At 38.7% G+C, this 21,870-nt stretch overlaps 1 protein-coding gene across 6 annotated transcripts in view; it reads right to left on the bottom strand.

The window, feature by feature from the left end:
* The window catches only part of dip2a (disco-interacting protein 2 homolog A), a 256,191-nt gene that overhangs the window by 222,645 nt on the left and 11,676 nt on the right, over window positions 1–21,870 (bottom strand). Inside the window, exon 1 of one of the 6 annotated variants that reach the window (XM_061971481.2) lies at window positions 16,771–21,855. The exons of 4 other annotated variants lie outside the window; for them this stretch is intronic. In XM_061971481.2, coding sequence (XP_061827465.1) covers window positions 16,771–16,807 — 37 coding nt within the window. In that variant the 5' untranslated portion in view covers window positions 16,808–21,855. Of the gene's footprint in view, window positions 1–14,844; window positions 15,732–16,770; window positions 21,856–21,870 lie in introns of those variants that run through there. One more of the 6 variants, XM_061971482.2, reaches the window with a different exon arrangement.

Here is a 21,870-nt window from a genome sequence, read left to right as displayed (position 1 = left end):
ATCCCACACTTTTCTTTTGTAAAGTAAATGTGTAAAGCCGATATGGGCATCTACATCAACTATATGATTTGCCTGAGTAGCTGCACAGGACAAAAAAAAATAAAAAATTAAGAATAAACTTGTGAGAGACTCACATTTCTGCATCAGATTTTTAAAAACAGTCAGAACAATTTCCCTTGTGGATTAATAAAGTCTGTTTAAGTCTATGTCTAAGTCTGTCATAGAGATGATCTTTGACTAGCTTTTTGGCAAAGGGTCCTTAACAACAGTAGAGCGCTCCTGTAACTGACAAAATAAATAGACCAAAATCAAATATCTACTGTACTCCAAAATATACAAAATCAGACTAATAGCGAAAGGCCACATATTATTGTTACAACTAGGGGTGTTCCGATCATGGTCTTTTTATGCTGCCGATTTCAATACGATCACCCACAAGTGAGCTCAGTCAATACCAATCATATCAATCAATCAATCAGTCGAAGTTTATTTATACAGCCCTTAATCACAAGTGTCTCAAATATAGCTTACCACCACCAGGTGTGAATGTGGAGTGAATGAATGATGGGTTCTCACTTCTCTGTGAGCGCTTTGAGTATCTAATAGAAAAGCGCTGTATAAATCTAATCAATTATTATTATTATTATTATTATTACCAAAAGCTGTCTCCAATTGCGTTTCAAAGAATTTGGCAGTACATCCAACCGGCCTCACAACCGCAGACCACGTGTAACCACACCAGCCTTGGACCTCCACATCCAGCAGGTGCAGCTCCATGATCATCTGAGACCAGCCACCCGGACAGCTGTTGCAACAATTGGTTTGAATAACCTCAATCAATCAATCAAAGTTGATTTATATAGCCCTTAATCACAAGTTCCTCAAAGGGCTACACAAGCTGCAACGACATCTTTGGCTCAGATCCCACATCAGGGCAAGAAAAAAACCCAATGGGATACAATAAGAAACCTTGGAGGGGACCGCAGATGTGGGGACCGCCCCCCTGGGCGACAAGTGCAATGGGCGTCGAGTGGATCTAGTTAATAGTGTGAGAGTCAAAATGTGTTTAATTTAACTTGGTGTCCTTGGAAAGTGTTCAACTGCTTCTTGTTTTGCAGTATTTACAGTATAACTGGAGTCCCTCTTAGCGATAGGGGAAGAAAACTACAATTCCATACTAAAGAGCAGTGATGAAGTGCAAAATAAGCTCGACTTAGACCTGCTAAAAAAAAAACAAGAGCCCTGAGTGCTTCTTCAGTCTTTCCGAGTTTCTAGTGCGCTGATGTCAGCGTACTGACATGCTGTAAACACTGACCCTTGCAGCGACTGGCTATAAAAAGTCCACATAGGCTAATTAAGTGTTGTTGGCACTGACCGGTGCATGATCACATTGAATTTAATTAACAGTGTATCTTTTAATGAAACATTAATATCAAGCTTGTTTGCTCTCAGTGAAGTGCCAGCTTCTATGACCTCTGCCAGGCAGTGTTATAAGGTATGATATAACTATCACGTATGGTCTTATCAGCAGGACAAAACATTACCATAGTGACGAAAAAACAATTTCATAATAAATACATAAAGCGTAGCTTTGTTTGATGGTATTGTCTACCTGTGAATATTCGGAGAAATACATTATTACAGAGCAGAGGTGTCTAAAGTGTGGCAGAGAAGCCGAAGGCCATTTTTTATTGGCCCTCGACATGTTATGAAAATGTTCTGAATTTATTATTACTGAGGTATATTGGCTAAAACTAAGTCCTTCGTCACCTATAACACAAACATATCAAATATATATATATACCGTATTTTTCGGAGTATAAGTCGCTCCGGGATATAAGTCGCACCGCCCGAAAATGCATAATAAAGAAGGGAAAAAACATATATAAGTCGCACTGGAGTATAAGTCGCATTTTGGGGGGAAATTTATTTGATAAAACCCAACACCAAGAATAGACATTTGAAAGGCAATTTAAAATAAAGAATAGTGAACAACAGGCTGAATAAGTGTACGTTATATGAGGCATAAATAACCAACTGAGAACGTGCCTGGTATGTTAATGTAACATATTATGGTAAGAGTCATTCAAATAACTAACATATAGAACATGCTATACGTTTACCAAACAATCTGTCACTCCTAATCGCTAAATCCCATGAAATCTTATACGTCTAGTCTCTTACGTGAATGAGCTAAATAATATTATTTGATATTTTACGGTAATGTGTTAATAATTTCACACACAAGTCGCTCCTGAGTATAAGTCGCACCCCCCGGCCAAACTATGAAAAAAACTGCGACTTATAGTCCGAAAAATACAGTAAACATATCTGAGCCGAGGATGTCGTTATGGCTTGTGCAACCTTTTGGGACACTTGTGATTTAGGGCTATATAAATAAACTTTGATTGATTGCTTGACGTTGAAATAGTCTAATGTACATTGCATTGGTTTTAGCATCTTTAATGTACAAAATGTGTCAAGGTGGCCCTCCACATACTTTTATTTCTCAGTATGTGGCCATATGTGAAAAAAAATTGGACATCCCTGTTATAGAGTAAGATGGGCTAGATAATACATGTAAACCATTATATATTATTTCTATTTTTTTTTAATAAAGGTGCCATATGTAGTAATGTGGCCAGAAATGGTACTGCAATCACGTTCAAAATTCTGTAGTCCCCTCTCACTCTCCATGACTGAGGTTGCCAGATACGCAGCCGAATGCGAATCCTACTTTAAGGAACTTCAAATGGCAATCGACTACTTGTTTATGCTTCTTGCAAGATGGTTTGCTAAGTAATTATGCCACCTTTTACTGATGTCGATTAGCCAAATGTATTTGTAAAAATACGCAGCAATATTTTAGTCGGGAGTCGGCACAGATTGTTGGCATTACCCTGCTAAAATGTCTAGTTTGACCGCACGGACCACCATCAAAATACTTACCGTATTTTTCGGACTATAAGTCGCAGTTTTTTTCATAGTTTGGCCAGGAGTGCGACTTATACTCAGGAGCGACTTATGTGTGAAATTATTAACACATTACCGTAAAATATCAAATATTATTATTTAGCTCATTCACTTAAGAGACTAGACGTATAAGATTTCATGGGATTTAGCGATTAGGAGTGACAGATTGTTTGGTAAACGTATAGCATGTTCTATATGTTATAGTTATTTGAATGACTCTTACCATAATATGTTACGTTAACATACCAGGCACATTCTCAGTTGGTTATTTATGCGTCATATAACGTACACTTATTCAGCCTGTTGTTCACTATTCCTTATTTATTTTAAATTGCCTTTCAAATGTCTATTCTTGGTGTTGGGTTTTATCAAATAAATTTCCCCAAAAAATGCGACTTATACTCCAGTGTGACTTATATTATTATATATACCGTATTTTTCGGAGTATAAGTCGCTCCGGAGTATAAATCCCACCAGTCGAAAATGCATATTAAAGAAGGAAAAAAACATACATATCATATATTATATATCGCATATGCCTACTTTGATGGAAAGCCAAGGCTTGAAATTACCGCCACATTTCGTTGAGCATAACTCCATGTTGCATCCAACCTGACGCACTGCATTCTCTTCCATGTACGCACATCACCATCTTTCCGTGCAGAGTGCAATTCTATGAGCCAACCCACAATACGCAAAAACCACGTTACGCATAAATCATGTAGCCTACTACCATGTCAATACACAAAGTAAAAAATGACATGTAATGCATTACATTGTGCCAAGCAAATACCCCCACACATGTGCCTGATGCATATACAGTACCAGAAACCGCAATTAGCCGTGCAAATGTTGGAATGCATTTCCTCAGCGTATCAGCATAATGAGAACGAAACAGGCACTGACACTACCCATAGACACATCGTTTTTTTTTGTCGGAAATATATTTTTGCCCTGCCAGTTGGCTGACACATCGACATACAGGCTAATATTTCCCCCGTTAGCCTATATGTCGATGTGTCATTGACCGGGCTAGCATGCTAAGCATTCGTTGCACGAACATACTAACTTTCTTAGACAAGATCATAGACTGTATTGGACACTATAGTTTACATTTAAAATGTTCATTTCCATTTATTACAAGTAATAAGAAAACGTAAATGCCTTACTGACCTATCAAGGAGGAAATTAGCAAGTTTGGCGTGAGATGCAAATATCTTCATCTTTGAAAGGCATCCCCGATACAAATCCTCGTTTTGTTCCTGGCTTTGTCATGAATAAGTTGATTATCGTAACAAGGCCTTTTAGATTTAGTAAGGTCTGACATGTTTAGTAACTTTACCAGTGGCAGCAGCTCGACAAAGAGCAACCTGGATGTGAAACACTCAGACTTTTTAATTGGTCACACGGTGGAGGGTGGGGCATCAAAGTGAAAACAATAACAATATTTCGGGGCTGTAAATCAAATTTTGAAATGAGCATATCAGTTATAAAGGTATTCGAAAATAACATGATTTATTAATGCATTTTGACAGATCAGGGCCATTTAATGATGACTTGACATTAAATTATTACATATGGCAACTTTAATTTTAATTATTTTTTTAATTTGTGGATTGTATTTATTGGAGAATTACCTTCTATTAGTTTTTTTGTTTTGTTTTCAAAAATTAGTATAGTATCGACACTTTGGCCCATGTTTGTTTTGCCTATATTAACAAGACACTGGCTGCTACAATTATAGAAAATGAAAAGTTGGCCAGTTTAGGAGTAAATACAGTATACTTATAGCAGGAAAATGGATACTTTAATTAGAAATACAATTTTCCCAGCACAATATCATTCAGATATTTTGTTTCCGATCAACCCAGCATAGCTTAGATCAAAAAATATCTTGATTAATTCTAACTTTTTCTCTCTAAAACAAATGCGTCAAAACATATATATTTATCAAATTCACCATTGCTGGATCGAAAACTTAATATTTGTAGTAGCAATTTTTGGAACCACCCATTATGAGCAATCTTATCAAGAATGCTGGTGGATCTGCTATTTGTTTGTCTTTTTAATATATTTCTGAATGTGTTTCATTTTCGGTTTGAACATTATCAGCACATTTCTTTCCTTATTGGTACCCTTCAGCTGTGGTATCACAAAAAAAGTCCAAATGTGCATACCAAGTTAATGTTTGACATTTATTGAGATTTTGTGTGATGATGCACACCCCAAAACCCCTTAAAAACTGTGGTTACATTTAATAATGTACAAACCTCAAAACCAGTGAAATTGGCACGTTGTGTAAATCGTAACTAAAAACAGAATACAATGATTTGCAAATCCTTTTCAACTTATATTCAATTGAATAGACTGCAAAGACAAGATACTTAACGTTCGAACTGGTAAATGTTGTTGTTTTTAACAAACATTAGCTCATTTGGAATTTGATGCCTGCAACATGTTTCAAAAAAGCTGGCACTAGTGGCAAAAAAGACTGAGAAAGTTGAGGAATGCTCATCAAACACTTATTTGGAACATCCCACAGGTAAACAGGCTAATTGGGAACAGGTGGGTGCCATGAAAAGTGTTCTGTGGTCTGACCAGTCCGCATTTCAAATTGTTTTTGGAAACTGTTGATGTCGTGTCCTCCGGAACAAAGAGGAAAAGAACCATCCGAATTGTTATAGGCGCAAAGTTCAAAAGCCAGCATCTGTGATGGTATGGGGGTGTATTAGTGCCCAAGGCATGGGTAACTTACACATCTGTGAAGGCACCATTAATGCTGAAAGGTACATACAGGTTTTGGAGCAACATATGTTGACATACAAGCAGCATCTTTTTCATGGACGCCCCTGCTTATTTCAGCAAGACAATGCCAAGCCACGTGTTACAACAGCGTGGCTTCATAGTAAAAGAGTGTGGGTACTAGACTGGCCTGCGTGTAGTCCAGATCTGTCTCCCATTGAAAATGTGTGGCACATTATGAAGCACAAAATACCACAACGGAGACCCCGGACTGTTGAACAACTTAAGCTGTACATCAAGCAAGAATGGGAAAGAATACCACCTGAAAAGCTTCAACATTTTTTACTGAGTTTACTGAGTGTTGTTAAAAGTAAAGGCCATATAACACAGTGGTAAAAATGCCCCTGTGCCAACTTTTTTGCAATGTGTTGCTGCCATTAAATTCTAAGTTAATGATTATTTGCAGATCGAACATTAAATATCTTGTCTTTGCAATCTATTCAATTAAATATAAGTTGAAAAGAATTTGCAAATCATTGTATTCTGTTTTTATTTACAATTTACACAACGTGTCAACTTCACTGGTTTTGGGTTTTGTACAACCTCATTTGCCAAATAACTTTATAGGTCAGATTGCAGTGTGAACGTGTGATTTGCATTGTTATGGTCAGTCACCATAGCTGGATTGTTGCAGTGTGGGGGTGGTACATGGATGCTGTCCAACTGCCATGCTACTCTCGACCAGATGGGCACAGGGAGAGGTCAGAGATCAAAGATGTGGACACAGCTATGTAACGGGACAGCAGGGAGTTAGCGGCGGCCAAACAAACAAAAAAAGCCATGCTGGTTCAGGAAAAAACGAAGGTGCATTCTAATTTTCACGTCCTTGAGGGGGAAGCGTCCCGTTTAGACAGCATCTCTCACAAGCAAGGACACCCGCGGCGTCATCGCTGGCGCTGTCCCAGGCACAGTACTCTGACAACTAAAAATACGACAGACCCGAGAAGTTATGGCTAATTTTCTGTGTTTTTCATATATTTCATGTGGATCGTGAAGAAAAATCTGCTGGTGTGCTGGTAAACTCTTGCCCGTGGGGTAGAAAGGACAGAATGGTGGCCTGGTTGGAACCTGGCACTGTCGTCTTTCTACTGTTGGATAATTAAAGGTCTATGTCGCTAGCGTGGCTTTTAAAATGAGTTCTCTTTAGTAAACCAGCATGCCCTAAAGTAAACAGATGAGAAGAGAACTAACTGGAGTATATAGGGCTGGGCAATATGGCTGAAAACTGTATCACAATACAAGTTGTTTATATTTATATTGGTCGACATCGATAAACATAGCTATTTTTCATGACTTATAGAAAATATGGACCAGAAGTAGTGTTGTTCCGATACCAATATTTTGGTACCGGTACCGGTTTGTCCTTAAATAAAATAGTGAACATACAAGACAACTTGTCTTTTAGTAGTAAGTAAACAAACAAAGGCTCCTAATTAGCCTGCAGTAACATATTGTGTCATTTATCATTCTATTATTTTGTCAAAATGATAAAGGACAAGTGGTAGAAAATGAATTATGAATCTACTTGTTCATTTACTGTTAATATCTGCTTTATTTTCTGTTTCAACATGTTCTATCTACACTTCTGTTAAAATGTAACAATCACTTATTATTCTATTGTTTGATATTTTACATTGGTTTTGGATGATACCACACATTTAGGTATCGATCCGATACCAAGTAGTTACAGGATCATACATTGGTCATATTCAAAGTCCTCAAGTGTCCAGGTACGTATTTCCTGAGTTTATAAACATAATATACTTTTTTTTTTAAACGAAAAAAGATGTTGTGATGCTAAAAAATATCGATGTAATCATAGTAGTTTCGACTAGATACGCTCCTGTATCTGGTATCATTACAGTGGATGTTAGGTGTAGATCCACTAATGGCGTTTGTTTATATTGTAGCGTCCCGGAAGAGTTGGTGCTGCAGGGAATTTGTTCTGTAGTGTTTATGTTGTGTTGCGGTGCAAATATTCTCACAAAATGTGTTTGTCATTGTTGTTTGGTGTGGTTTCACTATATGGCACATGATTATGACAGTGTTGGCATTGTTCATACGGCCATCCTTAGTGTGACATGTATGGTTGCTGAGTAAGTATGCGCTTCATTCACTTGTGTGTAGTGTGTTGAAAGTCAAAATGATCGTTCTAATAGTTCATGATCAGGCATAATGAAGTCTTGGTTGGACTGTTACCTATAGACTATTTTTAACACATCTATTGTCATGATTCCGATGTGTAGTGAAGCATGTATAGCCATCACCCATCCCATGATATTTGAAATAAATGTACTTTATATGTCTCTATGGAGACAAGGATTAGTGATTTAGAAGTAGTTACAACACTACTGACTGCGGACAGGCATCAGCCGCTAGCTAGCGAGCCCCTTCTTAAAGCACCTCTTCCTGAGGGCGTTTCAGTGTTATAACTTCACCTTTGTCTTTAGTTATTAAGCCAAAATTTGTCCGTTCTCACTTTTCTGTCTACACACGGTGTCTGCTTGTAAGTACTTTGTGATTGTGCATTGGCGAACATGCTAGTCTGCATGACACAACGTGACGACGTGGGGGACCGGGACTTTTTAGAGGCGGTATAGTACCGAATATGATTTATTAAGTATTGCGGTACTATACTAATACCGGTATACCGTACAACCCTAACCAGGAGTAAAATATATTAAATGTTAACATTTTTATTTCAAATATTACCTTCCTCTGATTATAATCCCTAATCTATCAAAGCAGAAAGGAAAATACATGTCAACACAAACATGTAAAACAATCAATGTACTCACAATTCTAAAAGCACAATAAACATTTGACAATAACCTCTTTAAATTAAGGGATATGAACAATATGTAAGAAAAGCTTGATTAAGCGTAACAAATAGTGCACAGTAGGGCGGGGCTATATATCGATATACGCGATATATCGCGGGTTTGTCTCTGTGCGATATAGAAAATGACTATATCGTGATATTTTCGAGTATACGTTCTCACAAAGTTGCTTTTAGCTGCGGGCATTACACTACAGGCTCTCCTCGCTCTTTCCTGTGTCTCCTTCTCACAGACAGACAAGTGCAACTTCTTACACACGTCACATACTGTCACGTCATACGTCACATACGTCTACGCAATCGCGCAGCAAAGAGGTAGCAGCATGGGTAACGTTAGCTGTGATGCTAGCGCAGCCGTACGAGTGGTAATACGAGAGAGAGAAGGTGCAAATCTGGTAACAAATGAAGGAATAATTAATTCCCCCAAAAAACAGTAGGGGGTCCATCGTCTGGCGGTGGTTTGGCTTCAAGTGGGAATATGTCGAACAGACAACCGTAATGTGTCAAGTGTGGGGCAAAAGCGTTGCTATAAAAAGTAGCATTACTGCTAATATATAGCATCATTTGAAAAGTCACCTGCTAGAGAATGAAGAGTGCTTACTCCGCATGTCAACATCTCCGTTCAGTGCCACACCCCCACACCATCAAAATGCCGAGGCAAACATTTCCAGATCAACACCGTTTGAAAAAAAATAGTGATTTTTTTAGTTGTGATTTCCTTCTCTGCATGAAAGTTTTAAAGTAGCATATATTAATGCAGTATGAAGAAGAATGTTTTAATGTAGACACATAGAATCATCATACTGCTGTGATTATATGCATCAAGTGTTCATTCAAGGCTAAGGCAAAATATCGAGATATATATTGTGTATCCCGATATGGCCTTAAAATATCGCAATATTAAAAAAAGGCTATATCGCCCAGCCCTAGTGCACAGTGTGAAAACGTAAACATCCAGAAGCCTGAGAGGAACAAGTTTTTGCAGGTTTACTGCCAGGAAGTTACGTGGCCTGTTATCCTTATTTAAAGATGCTGTTTCCAACTTGCTCAGTTACATTTTTCAAAGTGAAAACTAATAACGAGAACACCATTGGCTATCTTGTTACCATTAGTGATTGACAGAACACATTTCTTTTAAAACGGTCTATATTTTTAACAATTACTACGATTCTGTAATAAAAGTTGTTAACCGACCCAAATAAAATGATTGGTGTTTACAGCAGTCATTCACACTGTCGCCTCAATCAATACGTACGAAAGCAGCCTAAGAGAAGCAACAAACAATTTGCAGTCATGTTGTTGTTGTGATAGAATATACTTTCAGTGACAACTAACGCTAACTATCCAAACCGGTATCATTAGCTAACACCCAAAGCTAACGCGCATGCATGTGTTACGTACGTACGCAGTTATCTCATTACGTCCTAGAAGCCGTAAAGAGTGCAGGATATAACATTGGAAAGTCCTCAAGACGTGTGTATGTGTTGCAAAAAGTCCCTTTAAGAATGAATATCTATTATGCAGTACTTATTATTTTAAAAATATTGGCCCAAATTATTATTTTAAAGTAGCACATTTTTTATATTTTGTTATTTATTTTAGTTATACTGCCCTGCACTTTAGTTCCTACCTGTTGTTTCCGTACATTCAAATAGGGAACGGACATGGGTTGAAAATAGAGGTGACTTTTCCTGTTTTATCCACAATTTATTCACTCTCTGTAGCACTTGTTAATGTTCTCACTCTGTCCAGAGAATCAACAGCGAGACAGCGAGATGGCACAACCAAATTTGATAGTTGAGACTGTCACGCGATTGGCCGTTTAGCGCGTCCCTCCCATTGCTCACAACCACTTCCTGTCTTGCTAGCTTACCAGACAGCGAGTGCTTTTGTTCATGCAACCAACCATGCTTTATTCGGTCCGGATTCTTCCAACCAAAAACATAAATATTTATAAAACACATTTTATATTGATATCGATTGCATGTCTATCGCGATATATATTGGTATCGTGTTATCGGCCCAGCCCAAACAGTATATCTATTCTGCACCATTTAAACTTTCTTGAAGACTCTTCCTGAGGGAGGAGGGAAGAGGAGAGCCATGCTTGTACTTTGCTACGAGTTCTTTCTTGAATTCAATAGCGTTTCACAATTTTTTATCAAATTGCTGGCACTCCCAACTTTTTTTAGCCACAGGGTCTGTTTTTTTTTTTTTTTACTTACAATGTTTGGCCGAAAACTGGGATAAAATCTTGGTGAAAATCTTTTGTCAAAAACCAAATCATACAAAAAGTGAAACATATGAAAACCAAGGTACCAATGCAATTGATTAGTTTCCCTATATCCAGTTAAAGACATTTAGCTAAATGTTAATCCCCAAGTAAAAATACAGTAAACCCTGGTTTATCGCTGTTAATTGGTTGACGGGACCAATTAACATTTTGACCGTGGTCAATTAAAACCTCTTAAGGCTTAGTGGCCACATGCGTGGACAGCATCTTTTAGCTCTTATTTCCAAAATTGTGTACACTACTGAATTGGGGTCTTATGGCCGCTTATGTGGACACTTATACTGCCATCTGGTGGTGTCAGAAGAGTATAACATACAATGGAATTTGGAGGAAAAAAAAAGTGTAAAAATAAGAATTAGCTTGTCACTAAACATGAAGTACACGTTTATGTAGTTATGGACTAATAAGTACATCATATCAAAAGATGATTCTTAATTTTTATTCTAATTAGGGTCCAATAAGCCCAAATAACAAAGAGAAATAAAAAAAAAAGCATGTAAACAAACAGCTTGGGCCTTAAGAGGTTAAACTCTGTGAAGTACGAATTATAAGTCACAAATCAAAAAATGTTTACAGCTAGAGAATAAATCAACTGTTACACAACCCTCTAAATACAGTTTTTTTACTTTATGAGAACCCTCTACACGTGGAATAACACCCACATAATAACCTTTACATTCATTTAATCCAATAAAGTAATCATGTTTGAGGCTGAGGCAATCAGTGGCCTCGACACTGGACAGTGTGCTCTGATTGTTTTGATTTCATTTTGTGGCTAATCCTACTGTAGTAATTATATTTTTAGTAAATCTAGCATTTTTTAGCGTGAATTTTTTTTTATTTCTGACAAAAACACGAAGAATATGCTTAAAAAAACACATAAAATAACGTGTTTGTTTTGTGAGGTCATCAAGGAAAGAAACCAAAAATATACTGATGGCCAAAACAACCTAAATGTGATTTAACATTCACCACTATACCAGACGCATCGCATTATTCTAAAATCAGAACACAAGGATTCATGAATTATTTACAAATTATTGAGAAAGGTTGGAAGCTGTAGTAAAATGCAATGTAAGTCTCAGAACAAATTCCTTGAGCCACACCTATCCAAGTCCAAAACAAGAGCTTCTTGGTTCTTCCTTGGCCCATGACCAACACTTTCCTAATTAAAAGGAAAGCAACTCTAAAGGATAAACACTAATATAAAATGAACGATTGAGCAAACTAGTCCTTGTGGTGCAAACACACGCTTAAGAGAGGAGAAAAATAAAGCATAAGAGTCCAGCCCAAGAATTTGAAGTTCTGCTCTGCGACACACCCTTGAAATACCTCCAGTCTCCAGAAACATTTACCACTGTTACAGACACAATGGCATCTGCCAACTGGACTTTAAGGCACAGCAAAGGAGCACACAGTCACTCTAGGGCTTGACATTCTTTTTCTGTTGGATCCAATTGCAGTATCCAGCTAACCAGCAGTAACGCTCAAAAACTCTTTAGAGCTTTAATGGTCTCTGGAGGTCTTAAAGACGAGTTATTGATTTGGCTCATACTAACCTGGTATAGGTTTATGCTGAAGGACTTGTGAGGGGTCTCAGAGAGAGAAGGCCATGCAACCTCAACATCCACTGACTAGTCTACATGGTGGGCTTTTCTGAGTATTAAAGATCCCGTATTAAAGTAGTACCTCAACTTACGAGCACAATATGTTCCAAGACCAAGGTCTTAACTCCAAAGCAGCCCCGCTCATTGAAACTAATTGAAATCAATTCAATCCATGCTTGGCCCTCCCAAAAAAAAAAAAAACATTTTAACAGATAACATGCCTTTTAAAAGAAAAACTAACTTTCAGATAATACATTTTGTTTGATATAAACAACATTGAACAGCATTTACTTTTTGGTTTTTACTTCTTCTGTCATGTAACAATAGAAACTAGGAAATTGTTGTTTATGTACCACAAGCAAGACGTCAGAGCAATATGTATATCTTTGTATTCAATGAAATGCTCGACTGTCTAGTTAATTGAGTCAGGACGAGACGAGACAGAACACACTGAAACGTTTCAAACAGCATCTTCTCAATATTTTTGTGGATAAATGTCCGTCGATAAATGTCCGTCTTTTGGACGTTTTTGGCTGTATGCTACATATGCTGCGGTGGGGCTCACTTGCTGGGAGGCTGCCAACGGGTTAAGATATTTTTTCAACACTTTGTTCCTCTAATTCAGTCTTCCACTTCCTTTCCTTCACACTAATGTTCTGAGATCATTATTCATGCATTCGTTACGTCTCGTCTCGATTACGGCAACGTATTATTTTCGGGTCTCCCTATGTCTAGTACCGGTATTAAAAGATTACAGTTGGTACAAAATGCGGCTGCTAGACTTTTGATAAGAACAAGAAAGTTTGATCATATTACGCCTATACTGTATATACCTTTGTATACCTATACTGGCTCACCTGCACTGGCTTCCTGTGCACTTAAGATGCCACTTTAAGGTTCTACTACTTATGTATAAAATACTACACGGTCTAGCTCCATCCTATCTTGCTGATTGTATTGTACCATATAGATAGATAGTACTTTATTGTGTCTCCACATCTGCGGTCCCCTCCAAGGTTTCTCATTGTCATCCCATTGGGTTGAGTTTTTTCTTGGCCTGATGTGGGATCTGAGCCGAGGATGTCGTTGTGGCTTGTGCAGCCCTTTGAGACACTTGTGATTTAGGGCTATATAAGTTAACTTTGATTGATGATTGATTGATTGCGTTCTGGTGGTTGGAGGGCAGGATTGTGTTGATCTCTGTGCTGCGCTCAAACAACCACGTTAGCGGTCTAATCATAACTTATGTTTGTTTCTTGTGTAGCAGACAAAGCAGGATAAAAACAATGGGTAACAATATATTGACAACCCTGTAACAAATACTACTTCAACCGGCAGCGGGATAGGCTCGAAACTCAAATTATGCTCGCACCTTGAAGGATACAAAAAGCTGAGACAGCTCGTAATTGAAATTACTTGTCAGTTGAAGTACCACTGTGTATTACTTTTGAACAAATTTAAATGAGTGTCAGGGGAGTGGGACCCAAAATAGTGTATAGAACAACCTCCAGCCTTTATGCTAGAATTTAGACTGTTTAAAAGGGCTTTTGTTCAGCCCTGCAGAGAACACACCGTTTTGTGCATCTGTAGCTTTAATGCTAATGAACTGTGTTTATACACACCTGTCTCCAACAGTGTTCATTTTGACAGCAGTTTTAATTTAGCTTTAGTCATAGTCTTTTGACGAAAATGTATTTTAGTTTTGGTCAAATTTTAGTCATCTAAATTGATTTAGTTTTGGTATAGTTTCAGTCAATGAAATGACACAACATTTTAGTCAGCTAAAATTACAGTAAATTAAGTCGACTGAAATAAAAAGTATAAAAGGCCTCTTTAAACTTGATTTCAAAGCACCTTTATTTTAGTCTGCCAGCAAAGCATTTGTTTAGCACAAAAGTAGCATGATTTAGGGTCAGGAATGATGTAATTAGTATTTTTTTGTTCCACAGGTCAATTCCAATAACAATCTTTAAGGCACTTTTTTTTATGAAACAGCGTTATGATGTATGCTTTCATCATTATTTGTTTATGAGCGTGGGAGAACTGGAAGCAGCAAATACACATTTGTGGCGGGGCACATTTCATCCATCCATCCATTTTCTACTGCTTGTCCCTCTTGGGTTGCAGAGGGGCTGAGCCTTTCATTTGTTAACAAATGTCGGCCTCAAATAAATAAACAGAAACCAGTCAATCCTCTTTTTATGCCGTGCGTGTGACAAAAGTGTGTTGGACCACATAAGAAGATTTACAATTAAACGATTCCTTGAGGCAGAAAAAAAAAAATTAAAAAAAAAAAAAAAATAGTTATATGGTAGAAGAATTAGCTTTACCTTACAGTTGTGTAAATGTCACAAAGACTCGCCTGCTGATGACATCATAAAGCATCAAAAATTAAATGTGTCTTCTTCACTCTCTCTTAGGCGTACACATATTATGATGTGTGGAACATGTTAAACCCAACTTCCTTGTCTCACAAGGAAAAGCATCCGATTGGCTCTATTTCATATCCAACTTTCCACCCCTCTTTCATATGTATGTTGTTCAAGAGCTGTGATTGGATATATTCCAAACTTGTCCCACCAATCAACAAGACAAGATTAAATAGGATTGGATTTCGTTTCTGTCAACATTTTCATCTCCTTTTTATTTGGCGACAAAAATGTCGGTTAATTTTGTCAAGTTTTGGTCAACGTCCGTTTTGTTTTGATTAATTATTGTCTTATTTTCATCTGGGGATAATCATTAGGATAATTTGTATTTGCATTTTCAATGTGTATTTTATTTCCGTTTTAAATATTTTTTTAGTCTGTCCTTTGCCTCTATTTCTTGGTGGTATACAGCTCTTTGTTCTTCAACTGTGGTTGTATTTAAAGGGCTTTATAAATAAAGTTGGTATGGTATGGTATAGGACAGGGGTCGGCAACCTTTACCAGTCAAAGAGCCATTTTGACCAGTTTCACAAATTAAAGTAAAGAATGGGAGCCACAAAAATCTTTTGAAATTTAAAATGAAATAACACTGCATACAAAGTTTGTTTTTTTGCTTTGTGCTATGTATAAACCAAGGGTCTCAGACACGCGGCCCACACCTTAATATGAAAATTGATTGTTAGTGCGGCCCGCGGGTTTTATATGAATGGCGCTTGACAGCGTCATACTTGTCAACCCTCCCGATTTTTCCGGCAGATTACGAATTTCAAGGCAACTGTTCTCTCGAACGTGCCGTGATGGTACAGCATTTAGCGCCCACTACAACCAGCGTGCCAGCCCAGCCACACGTTGTATGGGGCTTTTGCTTGCTCACGTAAGTGACAGCAAAGCATACTTGGTCAACAACCACACAGGTTACACTGACGGTGGTGGTATAAAAAACTTTAACACTCTTACTAATAATGCGCCACACTGTGAACCCACACCAAACAAGAATGACAAACACATTTTGGGAGAACATCTGCACCGTAACACAACATAAACACAACAGAACAAATACCCAGAATCCCATGCAGCCCTAACTCTTCCGGGCTACATTATACACCCCCGCTACCAAACCCCGCCCACCATTATTAGTAAGAGTGTTAAAGTTGTTTTATATGGCCACCGTCAGTGTAACCTGTGTGGCTGTTGACCAAGTATGCTTTGCTGTCACTTACGTGTGCAAGCAGAAGATGCATATAACAAGAGGCTGGGCTGGCACGCTGTTTATACAGATTGTAGAGGGCGCTAAATGCTGTACCATCATGGCACGCCCTTATTATTATTGTAAGGGTGAAAATCGGAGAATATTAATCCCGGGAGTTTTCTGCGAGAGGCACTGAAATCCGGAAGTCTCCCGGGAAAATCGGGGGGGTCGGCCAGTATGCAGCTGAGCTGCATCAGAGTGATCAAAGAGCCGCATGCGGCTCCGGAGCCGCGGGTTGCCCACCCCTGGTATAGGGGAAAGTAGATTGTTAATGATAACTGAGACGAAAATTAGGAAAGTAGATTGTTAATGATAACTAAGACGAAAATTATTAGTCAACAAAATTAACACTGGTCTTTTAGAAATGCTTTTGTGCACTTTCCTCACTATTTACATATGTACTGAACACTATCTCTGCCATACAACAGAACCTACAATATAACATTAAGGAGGACAGGAAACAAACATTAGCAATACTAGCATGGCTGCTGTTTGTGAGCTACAGTGCAAACATTTTAACAGCAACATTATGCTAGTTTAGCCTTTTTGCTGAAGAAAAACAAAATGGTCAAACTTACATCTGCTCCATCTGACGGATAACTGCCTGAGCTCCATGATATATCTTGAGAAGTGTAGCAAAGCCTAACCCCTTTTTTACAAAAAAGTGTTGTACATGGTGAGAGCTTATCTACAAGAAGCTAAGAACAGGTCAGAGGCGCTATCAAGTTACTGATAGTGTTTTCCTTCATGACATCATAAAAAACTGTAATTTCAAAGGGAACTGTTTGAAGAGCGATAATGTCATGAAAAAGTCAGTTTTGCATACTGGAAGACATTAAAGCAGAACCACAAACATTAGGACAAGATTGTCATTGTACATTTGCAAAGTCTCACACAGACCACTTTAAACCTTCAACAACTGCTACCTCAAACAAACAAACAGTGGCGGCAGTTCAACAACCACAAACCTCTGCAAACATTTGCTAAATGACAGCAAGCCACAAAAACAAACTGATGGGGTTTGTGTTTGGCGGCTTCACTAAAAAAGAAGAAAACAGCCTCCCAAAAAAATGTTTTGCAATCAGAGGGTGTGGCCCACAATAACAAAGAAGGGAACGATACCATTTGAGGAGTGAGAAGAAGAGGCTATGAATTTTCCGTGCAGACAACACAAACCCTCCTTCATCCCAGCAGGAGATAATGTGGCTCATCTGTCTTCTTGCCCTCCTTTCCACCCCATCTTTTGACCACTCAGCAGCAAAAAGTAGCACATACACAACCTATTTGGCCTGAAGAAGTGACCTTAATTTGCCAGGATCATTTTGGTGTTGGCCAATCAATCCAAAAAAACACATTAATCGGTAATATTCACCGCAGAGAAATACATTTGGACTGGTCTACCTACAGTTTATCGACCTACTGGATTTAAAAATAGCTTTTTCCCTAGCGTAACATAATAATGAAAGAAAGTAGGTTTCACTACACATTTTAAAAGCTAGAGCTCAGTCCACTTATCTGTCACTCAGCTTGGGACATGGGAACTGTAAGTTGGATTGTTTACCGCACTTTTTCTTCAGCCGCTAGGCTAACCTAGCATGATGTTCCTGTTAAAAATGTGACTGTAATGTTAGCACTGTAGCTCACTAGTGTTGGGCATTGGGTAGGGATGTAACGATAAACGGTTTTAATGATAACTGTGGTAAAACTCCTGACAGTTGGCATTACAGTTTTAAATTTAAATTAACGGAAAAAAACATGATTGATAACTGCACTTTGATGAACTCACGGACTGACAGGCACGAGTTCGCTAGCTTAAATGCCGACATGAAAACAAGAAAAATTACCATCTTTCTCCATGAAGAAATAACATATAATCTAAACCTATATAAATCTATGCTGTCTGAGCAACTAAGCTAGGGGTTCTTAAACTTTTTATCTCGGGTCCCAACTTTTCCACTACAGAGTGGTCTGGATTCCACTCAAATATTATCACTGAATTGGTAATCTTACTCTTGATTTTTTTAAATTATATGAAACCATGTGTTAATCACATATAATATAATTTATTTAACACATACAACTTTGGCTTAGGTCAGGCTGATTAGAAAAATAAATACTAACCAAATATACTGCATAACATTCATTGTTGTGTACTTGCTTGTTTGTATCCATAATTAATTTACACTTAATTCCCTTAGAAAAAAATTATACAAATATAGGAATCTTCACCTGCAATGTCCAGTATCCAGTATTTATTTCACAGTCACACTTGGTGGATTTTTTTTTTTTTTTTTTGCTAAAAAGTTATTGAATAGATTTCAACTCACTGTATAGTTTAGTATCGTATTGTTCTAAAAATAAAAAATAATATTGTCCCTGAATTATATCAGCAAGCACAAATTCTGAATCGAACGAATCGAATCATTGTTAAAACGAATCGTTACACCCCTATACTAGACACTATAATAATGAGGACTAATGCTCAACTTTATCTATTTCCCTATGCCAAGAAGTTTCAGGGTTTGTACACCTTTCCCGTGGCCAAATTCAAGCACTTTTTAAGGACTTTCAAAATAAAATTTTCCAGTTTTTCCAGTACCCTTCAAAAAGCAAAAACCAGTGTGAATCAATCCATAGCCTTGTTGTTTGAGGTCATCAAATGCTGTCTGTAGGACAAATACGGAAAATCTGCTAAAACCTAAGCCTAACGTTGAACCAGCAGTTATCATTAACTGAATGGGGCATAGAAAATGAAGCAGTGTTTCTGTAGACTATTCAATGTCATCTGTGTTTGCAAACGTTGTTTACTTGTTTGTTTGTATCATCATCATTCATGTATACATCATTCCTTACAAGAAATAACATTAATTATTGTTTACTTGTTTGTTTGTATCATAATTCATGTATACATAGTTCCTTACAATAAATAACATTAATTATTATTGTTTACTTGTTTGTTTGTATCATAATTCATGAATACATGATGTTCATTAAAACGACAACCTACCGGCATGATGGACCGATGCACCACTGTCCTCATGGGGGCGACACAGAGCCATATACGGCTCTGGCATGACAACAACCTAATGTAAGGGCTCGTGCAAAGCCAACAGATCAAGCGTGTAGCTTTCATTTTTAAGGAAACGTATTTAGAGTGAGGGAAGAGTGGATCGTGAGATCGACAGGCGGATCGGTGCGGCATCTTCAGTAATGCGGACGCTGTATCGATCCATTGTGGTGAAGAAGGAGCTGAGCCAGAAGGCAAAGCTCTCAATTTACCGGTCGGTCTACGTTCCCATCCTCACCTATGGTCATGAGCTTTGGGTTATGACCGAAAGGACAAGATCACGGGTACAAGCGGCCAAAATGAGTTTCCTCCGCCGGGTGGCGGGTCTCTACCTTAGAGCAGTGGTTCTTGAACCTGGGTTCGATCGAACCCTAGGGGTTCGGTGAATTGGCCTCAGGGGTTCGGCGGAGCCTCCGCCACGGAGGTAAAGACACATCCGACTTATCATGTAAATAAAAACTTCTCCCTATCGGCGTATTATGGATACCCCCAAACAATGTTCCCTCTAATTTTCCATCTGATTTGCAGGTTGTTTGATTGGTCGATTGAAACTTTTACGAGCAGATTGCAAAGGAAGAGAATACATTATATGAAACAGTACAGTTTACACATATTCCGTACCACTAAATGGCAACACCCGAATAACTTTTTCAACTTGTTTAAGTCAGGGTCCACGTTAATCAATTCATGGTAATGTGTGTAATTTGTTGTGAGTTCATGCACTGTGTTGGTTTTGTTCTTTGAACAAGGTGATGTTCATGCACAGTTCATTTTGTGCACCAGTAAAAAAAACATGACTTTTTCTAGAATTTGAAAGAAAAAAAAACATTTTAGTTTTTACTAAAGAAGGGTTCGGTAAATGCGCATATGAAACTGGTGGGGTTCGGTACCTCCAACAAGGTTAAGAACCACTGCCTTAGAGATAGGGTGAGAAGCTCTGTCATCCGGGAGGAACTCATAGTAAAGCCGCTGCTCCTCCACATTGAGAGGAGCCAGATGAGGTGGTTCGGGCATCTGCTCAGGATGCTACCCGAACGCCTCCCTAGGGAGGTGTTTAGGGCACGTCCGACCAGCAGGAGGCCACGGGGAAGACCCAGGACACGTTGGGAAGACTATATATCCCGGCTGGCCTGGGAACGCCTCGGGATCCCCCGGGAGGAGCTGGACGAAGTGGCTGGGGAGAGGGAAGTCTGGGCTTCTTTGCTAAGGCTGCTGCCCCCGCGACCCGACCTCGGATAAGCGGAAGAAAATGGATGGATGGATGGATGTACTTATTTAATATTTTTCCATTTTATAATAAGCCTATTGAGTCAGACAGAAAGATGAACATTTCCAAGCATTTACAAGCACTTCACCCAAAATTCCAGCATTTTTCAAACCTTGAAAACACAACATTCAAATTCAAGCATTTTAAAGGTTTTTAAGCACCCATACGAACCCTGAAGTTTGCTTGTCTCAATGGTTAATAAGATAGAGGTCGTCCGGTGATATGTAGTCAGTGCCAACTGGGCAGAACTGCTGAAAATGACAATAAACGTGTGCCGCTACGTTTCATAACCTCAATGAGGTTGCACAGATTGTTTATTTCACACGTCGGTGGGTCTTGACTGCTGACGCCAAAATATCAGGCCGCTGCCGCTAGACTGCTTATGAAAACATACAAGACACATCCATTCCGCCATATGAATAATACAACGTTCCTGCGCCCCTCACAAAAGGCTACCCACACACTCACGCATACTAAGCGGTGATGGGACAGTACATGTCAAACACCCCTGTGAGAGGCGCTCATTGAGAAGATGTGAGCCCCTCGTCTCCTTTCCGGGACAACAAGCCGTCTATTCCACCCTGAGAAAGGATGTGGCTGAACGGCATCATTTTGAGTTCAGCGGGTCACTGCGGCACGCCGGGACAGGATTCAAGCGGGAGATGAAGTGACGCCTTGGTAATGGAGATACTGAGAGCGGGGGGGAGAGGAGAGAGACCACAGCAAGAGGAGAAGGGGGGAAATGCTGCTATCACAACACCAATATGGCAGGATGTGTCGTGCGGGGAGCAGGAAGAGGAAACTGGACAGATATAGATTTGGTAGGACACTTGTGGAAACATGTCTGTTCCATTAGTGGCCTCTCTGGCAGCTCATGTACTTATCAAAGCGTGCACCTTGGCTCTATTTCCAAGCCTTATTTGATGTGCACAATAATAAGCTCCAGGAGCAGAAAACAACTTGAAAACAAGCAGTTTCTAGTAACTGTGGAAAGCTCAACAAATTAATTCATTCTTATTTCTCAGGACATGGAAAACCCAGTTTTTTAAAAGGGGAACATTATCACAATTTCAGAATTGTTAAAACCATTAAAAATCAGTTCCCAGTGGCTTATTATATTTTTCGAAGTTTTTTTCAAAATTTTACCCATCACGCAATATCCCTAAAAAAAAGCTTCAAAGTGCCTGATTTTAACCACCCGTCCATTTTCCTGTGACGTCACACAGTGAAGCCAACACAAACAAACATGGCGGATAGAACAGCAAGCTATAGCGACATTAGCTCGGATTCAGACTCGGATTTCAGCGGTTTAAGCGATTCAACAGATTACGAATGCATTGAAAC

The sequence above is a fragment of the Nerophis lumbriciformis genome, linkage group LG13 (assembly GCF_033978685.3).
Source record: "Nerophis lumbriciformis linkage group LG13, RoL_Nlum_v2.1, whole genome shotgun sequence".
NCBI classification, from domain to species: domain Eukaryota; kingdom Metazoa; phylum Chordata; class Actinopteri; order Syngnathiformes; family Syngnathidae; genus Nerophis; species Nerophis lumbriciformis.
Note: the sequence above shows the minus strand (reverse complement) of the source record. Positions and strands in the feature narration are given on the sequence as shown.